Source organism: Polypterus senegalus, chromosome 9 (assembly GCF_016835505.1).
Source record: "Polypterus senegalus isolate Bchr_013 chromosome 9, ASM1683550v1, whole genome shotgun sequence".
In the NCBI taxonomy this organism is placed as follows: domain Eukaryota; kingdom Metazoa; phylum Chordata; class Cladistia; order Polypteriformes; family Polypteridae; genus Polypterus; species Polypterus senegalus.
The window spans coordinates 95,013,150-95,032,184 of record NC_053162.1 but is presented as its reverse complement, the minus strand read 5'-3'; the positions used below and the strand labels follow the sequence as shown (position 1 = coordinate 95,032,184).

Here is a 19,035-nt window from a genome sequence, read left to right as displayed (position 1 = left end):
TACGGAAATTTGACATTTAAATTTTTTTTTGGAAAACTTATGTTGGATAAGCTGTAATATGAATTATGTCTTCTTGCTTTAATTAGGGGAATGACAAAAAAACAATTCTGCTGTCTAGTTCACATATAGAAATAAAGCAGTTGACTTTATATCCTCTTTCTCTGATGAGGGGCACTGTGGCATCTCCTGGCGAGTTTTAAGACTTAAATACGTAGTCGTTCCAGTCTGACCTGCATTTGGAACCTGGCTCATCTTCCAAAGGGAGACCCCAGAGGTATTACTAAATAAACAAACTCAACTGGATTCCTCTCAATTCAGTAAAGAAGCAAGTAAGAAGTATAGAGAAGATGCCTCTTTGATGGAGTTCTATATTCATTTTAAACTAATTCAACATAATGCCAAACACAGACTACGGACTTTATAGTGTCCATTAGAGCAAATATAAGCTAAAGTGTTTTAGCAGTTAGCCTCAACTGAAATTTGTATCCCTGATACATTTTGTTTAGTCCTTGCTCTTTGTCACCATGTGTCTGATGTTTTTACACATCCTTCATTCTGTATCAAAATCTCTTCCTTTCCTTTTGTAAAATATTTATATTCGACAAACAATTTCATCATTTGGTTTGAGCTCATGCAACTTTATAAGATTTAACAAAATTCCCCAGTGAATACTTGAGAATGGTACAAAATGTTTCCTCTCCAAATTAAATCATCTTTGTCTCAGTGAAAGGCTTGCAAAACATTTTGGCCTAACTGGAGGAATTTACAGCCTTGCTGACATCTATGAAAAAGGGAAAGGTACTCATTTATTCAAACATCACAAAGACCTGCTGCTATGCCAAACTTTCCATCTCTCTCTCTATTTTAATAATATTGACATCAAATTATAGTTGAGGTTTTTATGTTCAGCATGGAAAATTTTACACATAAATTGCCTGAACAGAACCAGTTTACATTTTCACACTTTTTATCAGATAATGTAAATCATCACATCCATGTCACTGATAAAGTCCAACTTTTTTAAGCCCTGATGCTGAAAAAATACTTGTTTAATCTGGGAAAATGTAGATGCAAACTACAGTCAAAGGACAATGTTTGGGGTATATGCAAGTTAATAACCCCTGTTTTCTTAATAAGAGGTATATTTGACTGTGCTATTGTGTCTGTTTCAGCTTTACTATGTTACTTGTACACAACACAGCACTTTCTGGTATCAATGCAGTAGTGATAGCAGGAGCATGTCACAAAGTCCCTCAAGAATCCAATCTAAGAATTCTAAGACTATTATTCTTTCAAATGTACTGTACATTAAATAGCAAAATGTGAAGTTTTATGATGACATTAACATTATAGGAATTTACAAGCCATAAAACAATTCAGCAAAACTTGAACAATTTACAATATTGTGATAAGTCCTGAAATGCATAATTTAGTATAGACAAGTGCAATGTGCATGGTAAGATGAACATTTACTGTATAAAAATAGGCTATGAGTGTAATGTAGGACACATTTTCATTCAAATATGTGATTGTTCATACTGTGCTAAAATAAATTTGCAATTTAAACTGAAGTACAAAATTGAAAACTCAGAAAAGCTGGAATCCAATCCTAGAAGAAACATAGGGTTCAAGAGCTGTAAGACAACATTGCTACCAGCATAACCAACATGGAGACCACCAGTTCTTTGTAGAGTGTACAGTCAGTTGTACAGTCTTTACATAATTACTCTAGTAGTTTAAAAACATAATTGTCTCATATTTGTCAACAAAACCTGTAAGCAGAAAAATTATGATTCCTTGTGCAAAAAGGGTTGAATTAAACTAGTCTTTGTGTATGTGCAGATGTATTTTATATATATATATATATATATATATATATATACGAGGTGTGGCAGAAAAGTAATGAGACTGGCAACACTGCAAGTGATCTGGCAACGCTGCACTGTTGTCCTTGATAGAGCACATGTATCAGTACCCTCCCATAGCTCAGTGCGAGTTTCAACTCCTTCCGTTAACTACGGTTTTTGTGACTGCTATTAGCAAAGTTGTGTTTTTGGTTGAGTGTCACGCAAAATGGAACAGCGGAATTTGGAGCAACGTTGTGCCATTAAATTTGTGTTAAGCTTGGAGAATCGGCAAGTGTGACGTTTGAAAAGTTAAAACAGTCCTATGGGGAACATTCTTTATCCTGAGCTTTTCGCTGGCACAAATAATTTTTGGAAGGCAGAAAACACGTTGAAGATGAACAACGTTCAGGGAGGACTTCAACTTCGAAAACCAATGAAAACATCGAACGTGTGAACACTCTTGTGAGATCAGACCGTCGTTTAACATTAAGAATGTTGAGTGAACAATTAAATTTGAACAGATTTACCATTCATCAAATTTTGACTGAACATTTGCACATGCGAAAGGTCTGTGCCAAAATGGTGCCAAAAAACTGCCCTCTCCATAACAGAATTTTTGACCTCAAAAGGCATTCCTGTGGTTCCCCAGCCCCCTTATTCACCTGACCTCAGTCCGTGTGACTTTTTCCTTTTTCCTAAACTGAAAAATGTCCTCAAAGGACGTCATTTTGGGACTTTAGAAAACATCCAAAAGAGTGTAACGGACATGCTGAAGACCATACCGGTTGAAGACTTCCAGCGCTGCTACCAATAGTGGGAACAACGTCTCCATCGGTGTGTAGCTGCCCAAGGGAACTACTTTGAAGGGGATAACATTGATGTTTGAAAAAAATAAAAACTTTGGTAAATAAAAAATCAGTCTCATTACTTTTCTGCCACACCTCGTATATGTGTGTATATGTATGTATATATATGTATGTATATATATATATATATATATACACCCACACACACATACATACATACACACACTTTATAGTATATATATATATATTTTTTTTTTTTATAGTATATATATGCACAAGGCGGTTAGCCCCTTGCTTGCTTTGCTCAACAACCCCCAACATAGCTAGGGTTCAGCAAAGGCAGAAAAGGAGTCAGGCATCTTAAAATAGCTTTTAGTTCCTAAGACTTCAACAACCTACCAAGTGTCATCATCAGAAGAAAATGATTAGACATTCAGGAAATAAAGGCAATATATAGCAAATGAGGGGTGGAGGGAGGTGGATTAATAAAGTTGGGTTCGGAAGGTGTTCGGCATAAAGTCTTTTTTTATTACTTGGATGTTCTTTTTAAACCTAAATATGCAGGATTCAAGTCCAAGTGTCTGTTATTTTTTTATTTTATTTATATGATGGACAAAAGAATCACCAGCGACTATTCTCACATTCACCAGTAATGATTCAGTTTGAACTGAAAAGAATTAGATGTGAAGTTAATAAGCATCATGTATCACACTTTTGCACATGAGCTTTAAACATCTACATGTGAAATGAAAGACATTGACAACATCATGCATGTACTACAGCATATTTGTGCACACAAATTGATTCTTATAACTCACTGAAAACAACAAAATGTTTACAAATAAGACATTTCTAAGCAATGCAATAATGAAAGTACTAATTACTATTTGGAAAATATGTGCATACAAGTCAGAATGATTTTACACAGCTACAAAACTCTTTGTCTTAATTGTAATTTACATCTGAAATAGCAGTTGCTATATAGTAGTTCATTTCTGAAATACCTAAGTTACTACCTAGGAAAAGATCTTAAAACACTGCAGTTTTTCAAGCATATTGACGATCTACCAGAAACACTAAGTAGGAGAATGACAGCCAAAACCTGAGCTTTAATATTGCAAACAGAAAAAGAGAAAATAAAAAAAAATGTACTGTAGGCATGTTAGAAAAAAGAACAGGAGAACAATTTCAACAACATTTGATGGATGGAATAATAATAAAAATATTGCAGTTGAATTTCTCTCATACAAATTTTACTTAATAAAAAAAAAAGTACATTCTTTATGTAAATTATCCATAGGACCTTTTCCAGGGTTGGTTCTGTCTTGTGACTGCTGCACTATTGTGAAACCACAAAATTTTCTCCCTTTATTTACTTAGTTATTTTGATAGACAAACAATGTTTGTTTTTTTTAGTTTTATTCTATGCTGAATCAACTCCAAAAAGATTTCACCACACATGTAAACAATAAACATAAGTATTCATAAATGAAAAGCATATTTATTTGAGGGAGATGGTAGAGACTGTAAACCACTAAGGAAACAAAACATATGAATGTCTTGCATATTAACAGCTTACTTTGCCACAGTCCACTTAACAATAGATTTCCCTGACAAACAAAATAACCAGAAATCCATCTCTACCTGTTGGGGAGCCTTCCAGAACCTGTCCAATGTAAGGACCATCCTTAAAAATTGGTCTGTTGTCATTCTGATCAATAACTGCCACCTCTAGAGTAACGGGTCCTTCTAATGTTTTGCCACTGACATCTGTTGTCTCCACTTGCATCTGTAGGAAAGACCAAAAGGTGAATGCAATGTGACAGTCTATCAACATCATTGCTAATTACTGTTGTTTTGTTTGTAAATTCTGTACAAGTTTTTGAAAATTAAGAACAACTTAATTGGCATTATTTAACTTATTATCCATTTACTTGTTGAATCCCACATCCAGTGTCTGAAGCTAGTCTAGAATAGAGCAAACAGTCAATTGTATTGTAGTTATGCCCTGGTTGAAACAAAAAAAAAAACAACTTGTTGGCTGCTTTTGATTTTTGTAAATTATTTTAAAAAAATAACACTAAACAAAATCTCTCTTTAAGAATAATGATAAGAAAATATTTTCTAAGAAGAGGGAGAAATAATGAGAAACAGGGGCAGGAAAGTGGAATAAATAAAGAAAATGATTACTAAGATTAAATAACCCAAAGAGAGAGAAAAAAAATCCAATACATCTTTTTTTGACATGTACATTTACCATGCCACCTTAAACATGCTAATATATACTAATCTTCTGGAAATTGCTTGAAGTTGGACTGATGTACAGTATTTGCATAAAAAGAAATGGAACTGGGAATTTCATATACTGAATACCATATGTACTGTATAGTTTTTGTTTTTTATTAATTTTTCATTTGTTTGTATACCTATTGTCAGGTTGCCATTGGTAACCATTATGAGGCAAGAAGCAACCTTTTTGGCCTTTGGCTGCGATTGATGCAACCACTTTAGTGATACACTGGTTTTCAACAGTAAATTGGAGTTGGCTGTTTTTTCCTCATTATGCATAATCAGCAGATCAGCATTTAACTTGACAATCACTTGTCAGTTTAACAAGTAAAATAAACTGTGTTTAAATTATGTGGGTAAATCAAATAATCAAAAAATAGTGTGATGACCTACTACTGTTGAAGGGTGTGTAAGCCAGTTGTTCACATAACATTAGTGTTAAATGTCTGCTTTATCTCTATGGTAACATTCCTGTCTTGTAATGAAAGCGACCTAAGTAGGAATCAAATGGGTGACAAACATGACGGGCTTAAAATCTCAAAGGAATCCATGGCGGCTACTAAAGAGATCTGCTGTGTGGAAGTAAGCTGAAGTGTGTGAAGATGAAAGAGATACAAACTGCAAACATATTCCAGAAAAAAATCAGCAGTGATGGAACTAAAGAGAAGACGTCTGGTGCTACAGATCTAAAAAAAAAAACCATTACAATAACATACAGACTTTTGAAAACTTGTATTACATGTGAGTAAAAACTGCATTAATTTGACACAAATTATTTTTCATTATTTCTTTTAAGTACTGCAATATTGGGTAACAGTGGGTAACAAGTTTCATACAGCTAACAATGACCGTTAGTCTTCTCGTCATCTTGCATTACATACTTTATACTTGTATAGATTCTGTCCATAAATAATTCACATTTACACACATTTATCTGCTTAGTACTGTGCACTGTAACAGGTTGCCTGTATTTACAATGAAAACTGAGTGCTCAACAAGAAAACTTAAAAAAGGTGACACACCACACTGCCATGAAGAATTTCAGTGTTTCAGTGTTTTTCTATATGTGATAGTCTCATGAAGATCACACATTGCTGCCACTCCATCACTTTTTAAAACTGCACAGGTTTCAGGGTCAGCCATCCTTTCACAGCTTACCTGACTGCTGCCATTGCCCTACACAACCCTTTGGTCTTTTCACTAGATGCAACATATTTGTATGTGGATAGAAAAAGCCTCTGTATTTCCCCTCTTGTTAAACATGATTACTAGCCGAATCATGATAGATGTTAATGCAGGTGTAAATGGTTGTACTTTTCTTTAGCCAATAAATTCTTGCCTGTGTCTAGACTTCTTCTTTTACTTGATTGAGGTGACCTAAACACTTATATAAAACCTTTACGGGTGGTCTTCCAAATCCCAGGATGCAAAGTGCTCATGTTCACAGAGGCACTTCTTATGCTGAATGTCTTTAGGTGCACTTTTGTAGTTTCCTTTTTAGTTTGTTTTCCAAACTAATTTGAACATTGATGCAGGTTTTGGATATATATGTGTGTCTTGGTTTCTTCCTTTATTTTGCAACCAATCATTTTGAAACACACTAATGTTTGTAACCATTATGTATCCTTACTGTATTTGACCTCACCGCATTGGGGGGGGGAGCGTAATACTCCCAAAGCTGGGTTTGTGCCTAACCTCTGAACTGATCAGCACACACTTTATAACACTAGCATTTCTTGAATTGCATATTTAATATTAAGTACTTTATATATAAGACGAGGGACATTCAAAAAGTTTCCACACTTTAATATTTTCGTTGGAAACGGTGAAGGTGGGAGGAGTAGTAATTGGGTATTAACAAGTTGGTACGACACTGGGAAAATTGCATTGCAAACAAAGGTGATTTTTGAAATTCTTATTAGAGTTAAAAAAAAAAAAGTATGGAAACTTTTTGAACATTCCTCGTATATTATGCCTGTTTTATATTACTATAATTATTATTCTATAATAGTAATAACAATCTGTCATGTGTGTCATATACACATACATACACACACACACACACACACTTTCTTAATAATCAATTCATTCCCAATAGCTATATCAATGGCGAGCAAACTAGCCCAGACAATGGATTTAAAGAATTCTGCTATGTTTTTAAAGATGAAATTATGAATAAAGCTAGTTTGGGTTTTAATGATTTGAATTTTTATAAGCAATTGACCTAAGCATATATCATGGATGTCTCATGTTATATCTCAAGTGGAATACTTTGTGAATAACCTGTCAGGCAGTCAATTAAAATTTAACACCCTGTAAGAAAGTTCATCATAATTTAACTTATCTCTTTACTTTATAGTTGTCATACAAATGTTCGGCTTACTGTAGTGTCGTGAGGTGCCAGAGAGAGCTGATGCTGCTTTTAACAACAGGCCGTCAAAATAATCTTACAAACATTTTATAAGTACCTTAAAAGATTCCTGTCAGCAATTTTCAGAAAATAAAACCTTTGAAAACCGAAGCTCATATCTCAAATAAGGTTCATTAAAATATATTAAGGTACTATTTATTACTGTTAGTTCTCCCTAGGACCAGTTTAAATAAATGCAAACTGCAGATTTGCTCTGTTAATCTCACCGAGAAGTGATCAACCTGGAACATAACTGTTGCATTTCCACTTCCAGTTCTCACTACCACTACTTAAGAGTTTGAAGTTGCAAAGAAAGTCAGTTTTCACTAACTAAAATAATAATAAAATCATCCCTTTTATGAAAATGCATTTAGAAATATCCTATTAAAAATAATTCTAAAAGACAATACTGAAAAAACATAAAACAATATATATATCACTTTCAATCCAATGAGATGCATTTGGAATGCATTTTGTATATAGAATTTGACATAATCTCCTAGAAACATTCTCTCATTTTCAAAAACTATTACTACATTTGTTTAATCATTCAACAGCAAACAAATACATTTTTTAAGAATGTACTGCATAAATTTGACTCAATTATTTACACAAAAACAGATGTATGGATTGGTTTCTCAAAGCTTGAAAGTCCGATACCAAAATTTGAAGACTTCACCCTATTATAGTTTGACACTATTATTAATTACAGACAACTAAAACAAATATTTTGAATAGCCTATTAACTAAGAGGCATATGTTTTACAATTCACTATTGAAGCATTGAAGGTAATAAAACTGGAACAATTATTACAATGCAGGGGGAAAACTGAAAATAAATGTTATTATCTGCTTTCCTTTGCTCAAATGGCATAGTAATCTAAAGTGATTCTGCATATCACACATTAAATAGCCATTTTTTTCCTTATACTTTTAAAATAAATGTACATTTATTTTAAAAAAGTTAATAAAAGTTACACTGTATAAACTTCAGCCAATTGGTCAAACCCATGACTTTTTAAATATGTGTTGATCTGAAACAAATGGTATATTACTAATCATACTCTGCCTGCTTCCCTGTTAACTTTTACCTATATTCCCACATTTTCATTTATTCTGATGCATTTGCAGCGTTGCCTTGCTCGTGAGGAAGAAGTCTGAGTTGTCCATGGAACATGTATTTCATGTACGTAAGTGTTGATGTAACAAATTTAAGTCTCTTAAAATCCATCTACCAATGCTCCAGGGAACACACATTTAAAAATTCAATAGCAGCTGTGAGGAAATTAGTTAGTGTGAGAACTTGGTTAATATAATTTCTTAAATGTTTAGGGGTTTATAAGTCTATGTAGAATTATTTTCTGCATTACAAATATCTAAAGCCAATAAATTATCTGGAATCCCACTGCTGAAGCTGAATATTGCCCCTGTGAAAAGAAGTTAATCAATGATTCTGAAATCAGTGTAAAGCACTAAAATTATGAAAACATTTTTTTACCGGTAGGCAGTGGGTGGAGCAGAAGTTAGCTGTGCTGCCTTGTGGTTCCCTAGAATAGGATTTTTTTTTCTCATTTTTTCTTAACGTTAGCATGATTTTCTTTTAATGCTAGCAGGATTTTCTCAAGATACTCTGGTTTCCTCTCCTATACCAAAGACATATCTTTAAGGTTTATTGTTGACTTCATACTGGCCAAGTATTAATGTGAATAAATGGACTTTTGTCTGTTTTTTAAAAAAAAAAACAAAGGCCTGGCATCTCATTGAGGGTATGAATTTTGCCAATCTTTCAAAAATCCAAGGATAGGTTCTAGTCCTCATTGACTCTATAATAAATAAACACGGTTATATATAGTAAAACAAAACCAAAAAATTGCTGCATAATCCCCTAAATCTAAATTCACATTTTGCTTAGGTCCATCTGTACAGATTTTGCAGACTCTTGGCACCTTGCTAATGTGCTTAATTTAAAATGGCATAAATAATTAATCTCAACAAATTTCATTTTACATATAAATATAATTTGTATGAAAGAAAATAATGCAGATAGTTTTGAAAAATGAAATAGTAAAATAATATATTTAATTAAAACTAGCAGGTACTAAAAAATGTATTTCTTATCAAATGTAAAGTTGAAATTAAAGAGTAAAGAAATAAATTCCTGCAGTTAAAGACTACAGGTACTGTTTTACAAAAGACAAAGAGCATATTGCTGAAAAAGCCAATCAGTAATAATTACACTATTTTGTTTTGGGGTTGTTGACATACAAAATAAAATGATTTAGGTGAATGTGGAAAGGCACAAAGAAAACCAACTTTATGTTTCATAACAATAGGATTACTATTTTGAATTGGAATTTGGCTTAACAGTTGTGATGCAACTTTTGTCTTTTTTTTTATAGCTGCAAAATTAGTGTTTCCAATTTTTCCATATCAAATCTTAGATTATTCATAATTCTATATTGTTATAGTAAACAGTCTCTACTAAAGGAAGCAAGGAACATTTCCAATACATGTAAACATGGATTTTTCTGAGGAAAGTTACCACTTCATTTTTAGGTTGGGTGCATTGGCGATTCTAAATTGTCCCTAGTGTGATTCTAAATTGTCTCTAATGTGCTTGGTGTATGTGTGCAGTGCTGGTGCCCTGCCCAGGGTTTGTTTGCTGCCTTGTGCCCTGTGTTGGCTGGGATTGGCTCCAGCAGACCCCCGTGACCCTATAGTTGGGATATAGCGGCTTGGATAATGGATGGATGCATATTATACATATATATATATATATATATATATATATACTGTATATAGAAGCGAAGGTTTTTGATACGGTTTGCATATTTGTAGTTGGAGATCCATTGGAATGAATCATCTATCATAAAGTAGTTTTTATTCCTGAGCTTTCAGCTTCAGCCAGGAGCCGTCATTAGAGGATGATTAGACATACAAGAATCAAAGGCAAGATATAATTAAGTGGGAGGGGTAGGGGGGGTAGGTGAGTATGTGTGTTTTGAGATGGGGTTAGGAGGGTGTTGGTCATAAAGTTTTATTTATTATAAGGATCTTCTTCTTCTTAACTTTGCATATGCTGGGTTCATGTCCAAATGTCTATTAATGGCTTTTTTGTAGACGACACATTTGTCATATTAAAAAAACGACTAGCTGAACGATTTCTACAACCACATCAACACAATATTCCCTGCATTCCAATTCACCATGGAAAAAGAAACAAACCGACACATCAGTTTCCTGGACATCTCCATTGAAAGAAGTAATGACTCCACGCTGATTACAAGTGACTATCGTAAGGAATGCTACTCAGACAAGATATTACACTTCGCCAGCAATCACCCAGCATCTCATAAATGGACCTGTATTAAGACTTTATTCAGAAGAATTCACACCCATTGTAATAGGAAGGAGACAAAAACAAACGAAAGACACTAACTTTTCCATCTCTTCTCTTCAAACGGCTACCCAAAAACATTCATTACACAATGCCTACTCAGGAGATGCCAGGCAACCCAGCAAACAGTCGACTCCAATCTTACCAACCCCATCCCACCTGGGACTCACTTCCTTATCATTGGAAGTGTCAGAAGGTGCAGCACGTATCCTGTCCAAATCAGGCATCAGAATAGCACACAAACCTACGAACAATCTGCACACTGTCCTTTTTAATGCCAAAAACAAAAAATCGGCAGCAGAGACACGAAACACAATTTATAGCATTCCATGCAGTTCTTGCCCAGCGGTATTCATAGAACATACATCAAAAAGAATCCCAACACTTATACAGGACCATCAAAACACCGTCAGAAGTAAGGACTCATGATCACTGATTTATACTTACACAAATTCAACCGGACATACATTTAGCTGGGACAATGTACAAGTAAGATTTAAGGCCAGTACTAAAAGTGCCAGAGAGCTGGCTGAATCTTGGCTATCAAATGAAAATACAACTAACAGACATTTGAACATCCTCATAATAAATAAAACTTTATGACCAACACCCTTCTAACCCCCACCTCATTACCCCCCGTACATACTCACCTACTCCCCCCTATTTAATTATACTATATATTGCTTTTGATTCTTCTATGTCTAATCATTATCCTTTGATGACGGCTCCTGGCAGGAGCTCAAAGCTCAGGAATAAAAACTACTTTATGATACATGATTCATTCTCTCCCTCTGTGAATCTCCATATATATAATGCTTCATTTAATATAAATTATTAATTCATTCACTCATTCAAATTCACATGGTAAATTAAAACAATTGCAAGTTCATATTTAGATGCACTGTGAAATAAAAATAAAATATTTATTACTAATTACAAGTTATTTCTTTCTTCTTGATGAAAGAAGAATGTGCAAAGCATCTGCACAAATGCATGGGAGTTGGGACTTCAAACAATGGAATGAGCCAGGGGTATGCCTGCACTTCAGGGCATGGTTAACATGTGCCCCAAGATTGGCACTCTCTTGGCACAATGACCTATATTTTATGTACTTATTAATGGTTTGTTGCCTTTTTTAAAATTTTGTTTGTGGCAATCATACTGTCTGCGCTGTTTGTTGTTTGAGGTACAGAGGTGCAGTGATCAGCACTGCTGCCTCATGGCTCAAGTCCTCACATATTTGGGCACAATAATCAATCCAGCACAGTTGGCAGACTTGTCTCTAGCCCTCAGGGACACTTAAAATACCACTGCACCATCACAATGCAAAACTACCATATATACTTGCGGATAAGTTGGGACTTGATTTTACCGTATAATTTATGGTATTTTATAATGTCAGTTGTATAAGTCAAATGCGGAAAACTCACACTATTGGTACAAGAGATTATTATATGGTAACACCCACCTGAGCGAGTAACCACGGAGCACACTGCCTTTTTTTTTTCTATGTATTGTGCCTACATGACCACATGGTAATACCTGAACTATTCCAAAGCAACGTTTGCACTGATTTGTGTATCTCACACCCTCATACACCTTTGATCAGAAGAAAATATGAAGATGGCTTTAAATTAAACATTGTTGAAGTAGCGAAAGAAATTGGTAACTGTGCTGCTGCAACAAAATTCGATACGGCTGAGAAACTGATGAGAGATTGGAGGAGGCAAGATGATGTAAAACAAAAAAATATAAGTGTCGTACTTTTGAACAGGCGTATAATTTGGGGTCTGATTTTATGATCGATTTTTCGGGTTTCAAGTGCCGGACTTATACGTGAGTATATACGGTAGTTGAGTTCCTCCTTCTCCATAGATTTCAATGCATTTTCCGGAGTTTGGTGAAATATGATGAAATATGCAAACATTTGCATGATTTCTCTAACCTCAAGTCAAAGCAAATTCAGTTTGTCTCATTCATCACGAGTAAATGAAGTATTTCAAAACTTATTAGAAAGTACCCCAAAAAGCCAGTGGTTTAAAAGCATGTGGTAAAGAAAACTGCAAGTGCTTAATGTTTTCCTGGGAAAGAAGCTGAGACTTTTGAAATGCAACCCACACACTAGAGAGCCATTTGCTCCAACTACATTCCTTTAAATCCTTCATGTAAAAGTATTTAAACAGCATATTCAGTATATTTCTCTGTGATTCACATAAAGCTTTAATAAATGCATTGTTAATTTGTAAAGCAATAGGTGTTTTTCTGTTAGGAGTGAAAAAATACTGTGTTACCAAAAAAAAAAAAAACAACAACATACCACTAACATAATGAAAAGTACCCTCTATGACTCCTAATTGGTTAAAGGGAATATGAGTATGTTATATATTGTGTTGTAATTAAATCACCTCCTACAGTATGCCATTTCTTTAATGACTGTGGTCAGAGGAATTGTGATCTGTGTTTTTTTTGTAAACATGCTGGAATTATATTCTAGGAACATATTATAAACTCAAAAAACAGAATGTGAAACAGTAGTAGTGCTGCTGCCTCGCAGTAAGGAGACCAGGGTATGCGCCCCAGGTCCTCCCTGCATAGATTTTGCATGTTCTCCCAGTGTCTGCATGGGTTTCCTCCCACTGTCCATAGACATGAATGTGTTAGATGAATTGGTGGTACTAAATTGGCCCTAGTGTGTGGTTGTGGAGTGTGTGTGTGTGCTTTGCAATGGACTGGTGCCCTGTCCATGGTTTGTTCCTGACTTGCACCCTCTGCTAGCTGGGAAAAACTCCAGCACCCCCCATGCAAGCGGGTTTGAAAATGACTGACTATCTATATTGTAATACAAATAAACTTTCTAGGCTAGAAACAAGAGTACTTTTTCCTTGAAGAAACTAAAGTTTGACCAAAGATTAAATGTCACCATTTTCAGTGAGCCTAATCATTTTAAATCAAACAGGTTCAGTTAACATAAGATTATCTTTACCTTATTGTATAATGAAGCAATTGGCAGTAAACTGGATCTTACAAAATGATCACTGGAAATGGAGGATTGAAAAGCAAGTGGTCAGCAAGAAAGGAAGATTAATGACTTACTGGTCTTACTGGTCTATAACAATGAGAACTAATGGATTTTCTGTAAATTTAAAGCTAACATAATGGTCAAAAGAGTTATGGAAAAAAGCTAATACCAATAACTAACTCTTCACAATGGTCTATTAATAGTTAACAAAGGCTAACAAGCAATGTCTTAATACATGATGATGAATTTCAGCAAGTAGGAGTATAAAAGAGCCTGCAGCTCAGCCACTCATTGAAGCCTTTCTCATGGAAAGATGAAAGACATCCTCCACTGCCCAGGCCTAAGACCATATGTCTGACTCCTCTGAAAATGGACATGCAATCATAGAAGACCCCACTGAGGCATTGTAAGACAATTATACTGTCCTCGGCTTCCTTAGTTGTTTTGATATTAGAAATAAATGCAGCATTTTAAAGCAAGTTAAATAAATCCTCTCTTATACCATAATTTCCTTATTTTATTTTATCTCCCATTGTTACTTGGGGAGATTTGTACAGTATTGTGTAAAGTATGCTTTTATTTAAATCTATAGAGAACTAAAAAGGTAAAAAAAACTGCTGCTCAATGTCCTGCCTAAATATCAATCATCTGACCTGACCCAACCCTCTTTACGGAATTAAGCGAGAAGCACCACTGTGAATATCTTGGCTAGAAGCAGGACAGACTAAATGAGCACCTGTTTATTGTACACAAAGGCAATGGCTAATCAACTGATACTTACAGACATTTATATATTATATGAATGGCTCTTTCAATTGATAATTTTTTAAAATAATTTTATTACAGTTTACAAAAACAACCAAAATGAAAGACAAACTAAATGAAACTAGTGAAGTAGCTGAAAAGACTAACTAAAAAAAGAAAAAAAATCTTAAAAATATTTTCAGTTTTCATAACAACCAGATTTGTGAATGGAATAACCTGGGTTGTGACAGCTCGAAATTAATCAAAATATATGAATAATTATTTGCTCTATATTCCTCTATATTAAAATGTAGGCATAAACTATAGAATGTGTAAAGCCTGAAGTCCAAAGATCAAATAAACACTTTCACAAAAGGTTCAAGGACAATACAACAGCTTCTGTGGCGTAGTGGTAAGATTTGCTGACTTGTAATCAAGAGGCCACTGGTTTGATCCCCACTGCCTCCTATATTTGCCGTTTTCAGTAGTGAGCTGCTCTTGTTCCTATTATACAGCACACACATACATTTGGGTTGCGTCTGTAACAGACCATGTACATTTATAGTACTGTACTTGTAAAAGTTACTGGGTTTTTTTCCACTTTTATTCTCTCACTCACAGTGAGAGAATTCAGTTTTATTGAGTGTTCCTGCTCACGCAGAATTAGTATGCACCTTATGATTTATGATGTTGATGTTGCATCCTCCTTTTCTTTTTCCATTGCCTTTTCTAGTAAGATGCGATGACGAAGTTCCTCTGCAATATGAGCAATGAACACTCTTCTTTTCACAGTGGCCCCCATGCATGCCTTGCACAATACATGTTCATTGATCCTGCTGCACTGAATAAGCTCATAACTTCTGGTGCATGATGTCAACGCAGCACAGAGAAAAAAAAGATAGAGACAAATATATTGGACACTAAAGTAATATTTTTTGAAAATGAACAGCGTCAGATCGGGTGTGTTTTTTTTTTTTTTTTGACATCATACACCATTAGGTGCATACTAATTCAGCATGAGCAGCAACACTCAATTAAACTGAATAAAAAAATTGACGGTGAGATACAAAGAAAGCAGATTCACCAGCGTTTGTATGTCAGCTTTTATCCCTCCAGATCAGAGAATGTCCAGTTCCATTGCCTCAAAACACCACTCACATCTACAGTTATTCCCAGTTTCAAATAAAAACTAACAGCGTCAGATCCCTGGGTGGAGGGGCGGTAGTATGTATCGTGATCGTGAGTAAGAGAATAAAAGTGAAAAAAAAGGTAACTTTTACTAAGTACAGTACTATAAATAAACACGGTCTGTTACAGACGCAAACCAAATGTATGTGTGTACTGTATAATATTAACAATAAGAGCAGCACACTACTAAAAACAGCAAATACAGGAGGCAGAGGGGATCGAACCTGTGGCCTCTTGATTCCAGTCAGCAAATCTTACCTCTATTCCACAGAAGCTGTTGTATCGTCCTTGAACCTTTTGTGAAAGTGTTTATTTGATCTTTGGACTTCAGGCTTTACACATTCTATAGTTTATGCCTACATTTTTTAAAATGTATTACTAAAATATGAAAACATTTCTGTTTTAACAATGTGTTTACACAGATTACTGTAGAAACGGAACACACATGAAATGCATGTGTTCCAAATAACGATCTATTATTTCCACTCTAAAACTCCAGCACTTCACTCCCAGATAATCAAACAAAGCATGAGCTAGGAGAAGTTTGTGCACGTTCTAAGTCAGTGGGGGGATGGAATAGCAGGGTGCTTGCTGCTCGTCTTAATCGGCACATTTACAGAACAAAAGACGCTGACGGAGAGGTGCAAACGGATTTAAGATGGGCCGGATTTACAAGATTTCTCGTAGGCTCTGGTAATTCTAGTGTTAACTGCTTTTAACACTGAAATAACTCATTCACCATGAGCCACACACATATAGTCATCCAGTGAACAAAAGCTAATGATGGAGGGGGAGTGTCTACACTGCATTTGTGATGACAAGACAAGCTGAACACAGGCACATAAAGCATGTGAAGAGGAAAGTAGTTTAATGTGTGACAATATTTACAATGCTTCGGAAATGCACAGTGACACAATGATTGATTCTAGTTCTAGCGATAGGGAAGCACACCAACATGATGATTTTGCTCAACAAGTAAATTATGATGCAGCTTCTTAATGTGTGTGATATCCTAATGCAGTGTTTCCCAACCTCGGTCCTGGGGATACACTGTGGCTGTGAAATATATACATCCTTGTCCAAATTAATTGAAACAAACTCTGAAGACAACAAGAATAACATTTATTTATATAACATGTTTTCATACAAATTATGTAGCTAAAAGTGCTTTACTAAATGAAGAAAGAAAAAAGAAAAACATAAAAATAAGGTTAGGCAATACCAAAAAAGAAAGAATAAAGTAAGGTTTGGTGGCCAAGAGTACAGAAAAGAAAAACTCCAGAGGGCTGAGAGAAAAAAAAAAACACAATCTGCAGGGGTTCCAGGCCATGAGACCGCCCAGCACCCATTGGGCATTCTACCTAACATAAATGACCTCAATCAGTACTCATGGTTTTCAGGCTTCACGTGGAAGCAATAGATGATGTCATGTGGACATCTGGCCTTCAATCCATCATTGTAGGGACTGTATGGTGTTTTGATCATGTGGTGGTGGCACAGATTGCTACCACAGAAAAGCGGAAAAAAAAATATAATACAATTTATTTTTGTATAGCCCAAAATTACATAAGGCGTGTCACAATGGACTTGAACAGGCCCTGTCTTTTGACAGCCCCAATTCTGGACTCTCTTAAGACAAAAAAAAAACCCTTGTAAAGGGAAAAAATGGAAGAAATCTTGGAAAAGGCAATTCAAAGAGAAACCCCTTTACAGGTAGGTTGGGCAAGTAGTATGTGTCAAAAAAGGGGTAAATACAATACACAGAACAGAACACAAGCAATCCTCTATACAATACTACAAAACAATAATAATATTACAAGTACAGAGCAAAATGCAAGAGTAGATGATATCACATAATACAAATTGTTTGGAGTCCTGGAGACCTTGCTATCAAGCTGCCTCCCCTCTAATGGCCATTAGACAGCTGAGTCAGTGTTGGGACGGCCAATAGGATGAAAGGACTCTTCTATCCAGTGTTCCTCCGTCAGAGCTGACTATTCCTTAAAGCAGGCAGACAACCTGTTTTGCTCAATTTGTTTATCTATACTAATAAAAGGCAAAGCCCTCACTCACTCACTCACTCACTCACTCATCACTAATTCTCCAACTTCCCGTGTGGGTGGAAGGCTGAAATTTGGCAGGTTCATTCCTTACAGCTTCCTTACAAAAGTTGGGCAGGTTTTATATCGAAATTCTACGCGTAATGGTCATAACTGGAAGCAGTTTTTCTCCATTTACTGTAATGGAGATGAGCTTCAACGCCGTGGGGGCGGAGTTTCGTGTGACATCATCATCACGCAGTACATAGAAAACCAGGAAGACCTCAAAAAAGCGCTCAAGAAAACATGCATTATATAATTGAGAAGGCAGCGAAACAATAAGAAGCGAGCGAGTGACATATACTACCATATTCATGAGTTCTGCTACTTTGGAAACAAAGCACGATGTAAACCTACACTTTAAATTAAGTTCATAGACAGGCTGCCGCTGGCGTTTGTAATTTAGTGCCTGCCCATATAAGGCCGTCCGTCAGCGGCAATCCAATAGCAAACTGCCACGGGTAAATATTCACGGGTGAAGGACTGTGCTTATAGAGAGGAAGATGAGATGGTCAGGGTGGTGTTTGACACAAACTCAGCGAAACTGCGAGAGAAAGTTTTAAGTGCCAGGACTAAGGTAACATTAAATACAGCCACGGACATAGCACGAGATGGCACCAGCACAGCTGGGAACCTTCGATGCAAGTACACCGAGTGGCTCACGTGAACTGGCGCAGTGCACAGATAAAAGCAACAGTTCCAAAGAGGCTGAACAAAACCGAATTACACAATTGAAAAGGCAGCAAAAAATATGAAGCGTCTGATAAGCATATTCATAAATGCAGCTACTGTGGAAACAAAGCACACGGTGGAAAAAGTCAATGTCCCGCTAAAGGAAGACAGTGTAAAAAAACCCGGGCATGCAGTGTGTCAGGTCTCAGATAAAGAAGAAGACGAGCTGTTTACTGATGCAGTAAGAAACGAATCGATGAATGAAACCTGTCATCTTTACAACGATTGACAAACACGGAATGTAACTTGAACACAACACATCCTACAAATACGAACCTGATTGAAAGAAATATTGATAATCAAATCCTTGATGACAGCAACACTCAGTAACACTCACAAAACAAATACTGTATATTGACAGTCATGTTACGTTATTTTTAAAATGTTCCCTTTTCTTTTTCTACCTTTTTTAACACACTACTTCTCCGCTGCGATACGCGGGTATATATATTGTCACACACGCGCGCATGGGAGGCAGCTAAAGGGCTCGAGTGAAGGCAGTTC

The 19,035-nt window shown here is 35.6% G+C and overlaps 1 protein-coding gene across 1 annotated transcript in view; it reads right to left on the bottom strand.

Moving 5' to 3' along the window:
• Positions 1 to 19,035, bottom strand: part of cdh13 (cadherin 13, H-cadherin (heart)) — a 1,331,220-nt gene that overhangs the window by 609,924 nt on the left and 702,261 nt on the right. The window contains exon 6 of the mRNA XM_039763495.1: positions 4,298 to 4,442. Within this exon, the coding sequence (XP_039619429.1) occupies positions 4,298 to 4,442 (145 nt within the window). The remainder of the gene's footprint in view (positions 1 to 4,297; positions 4,443 to 19,035) is intronic.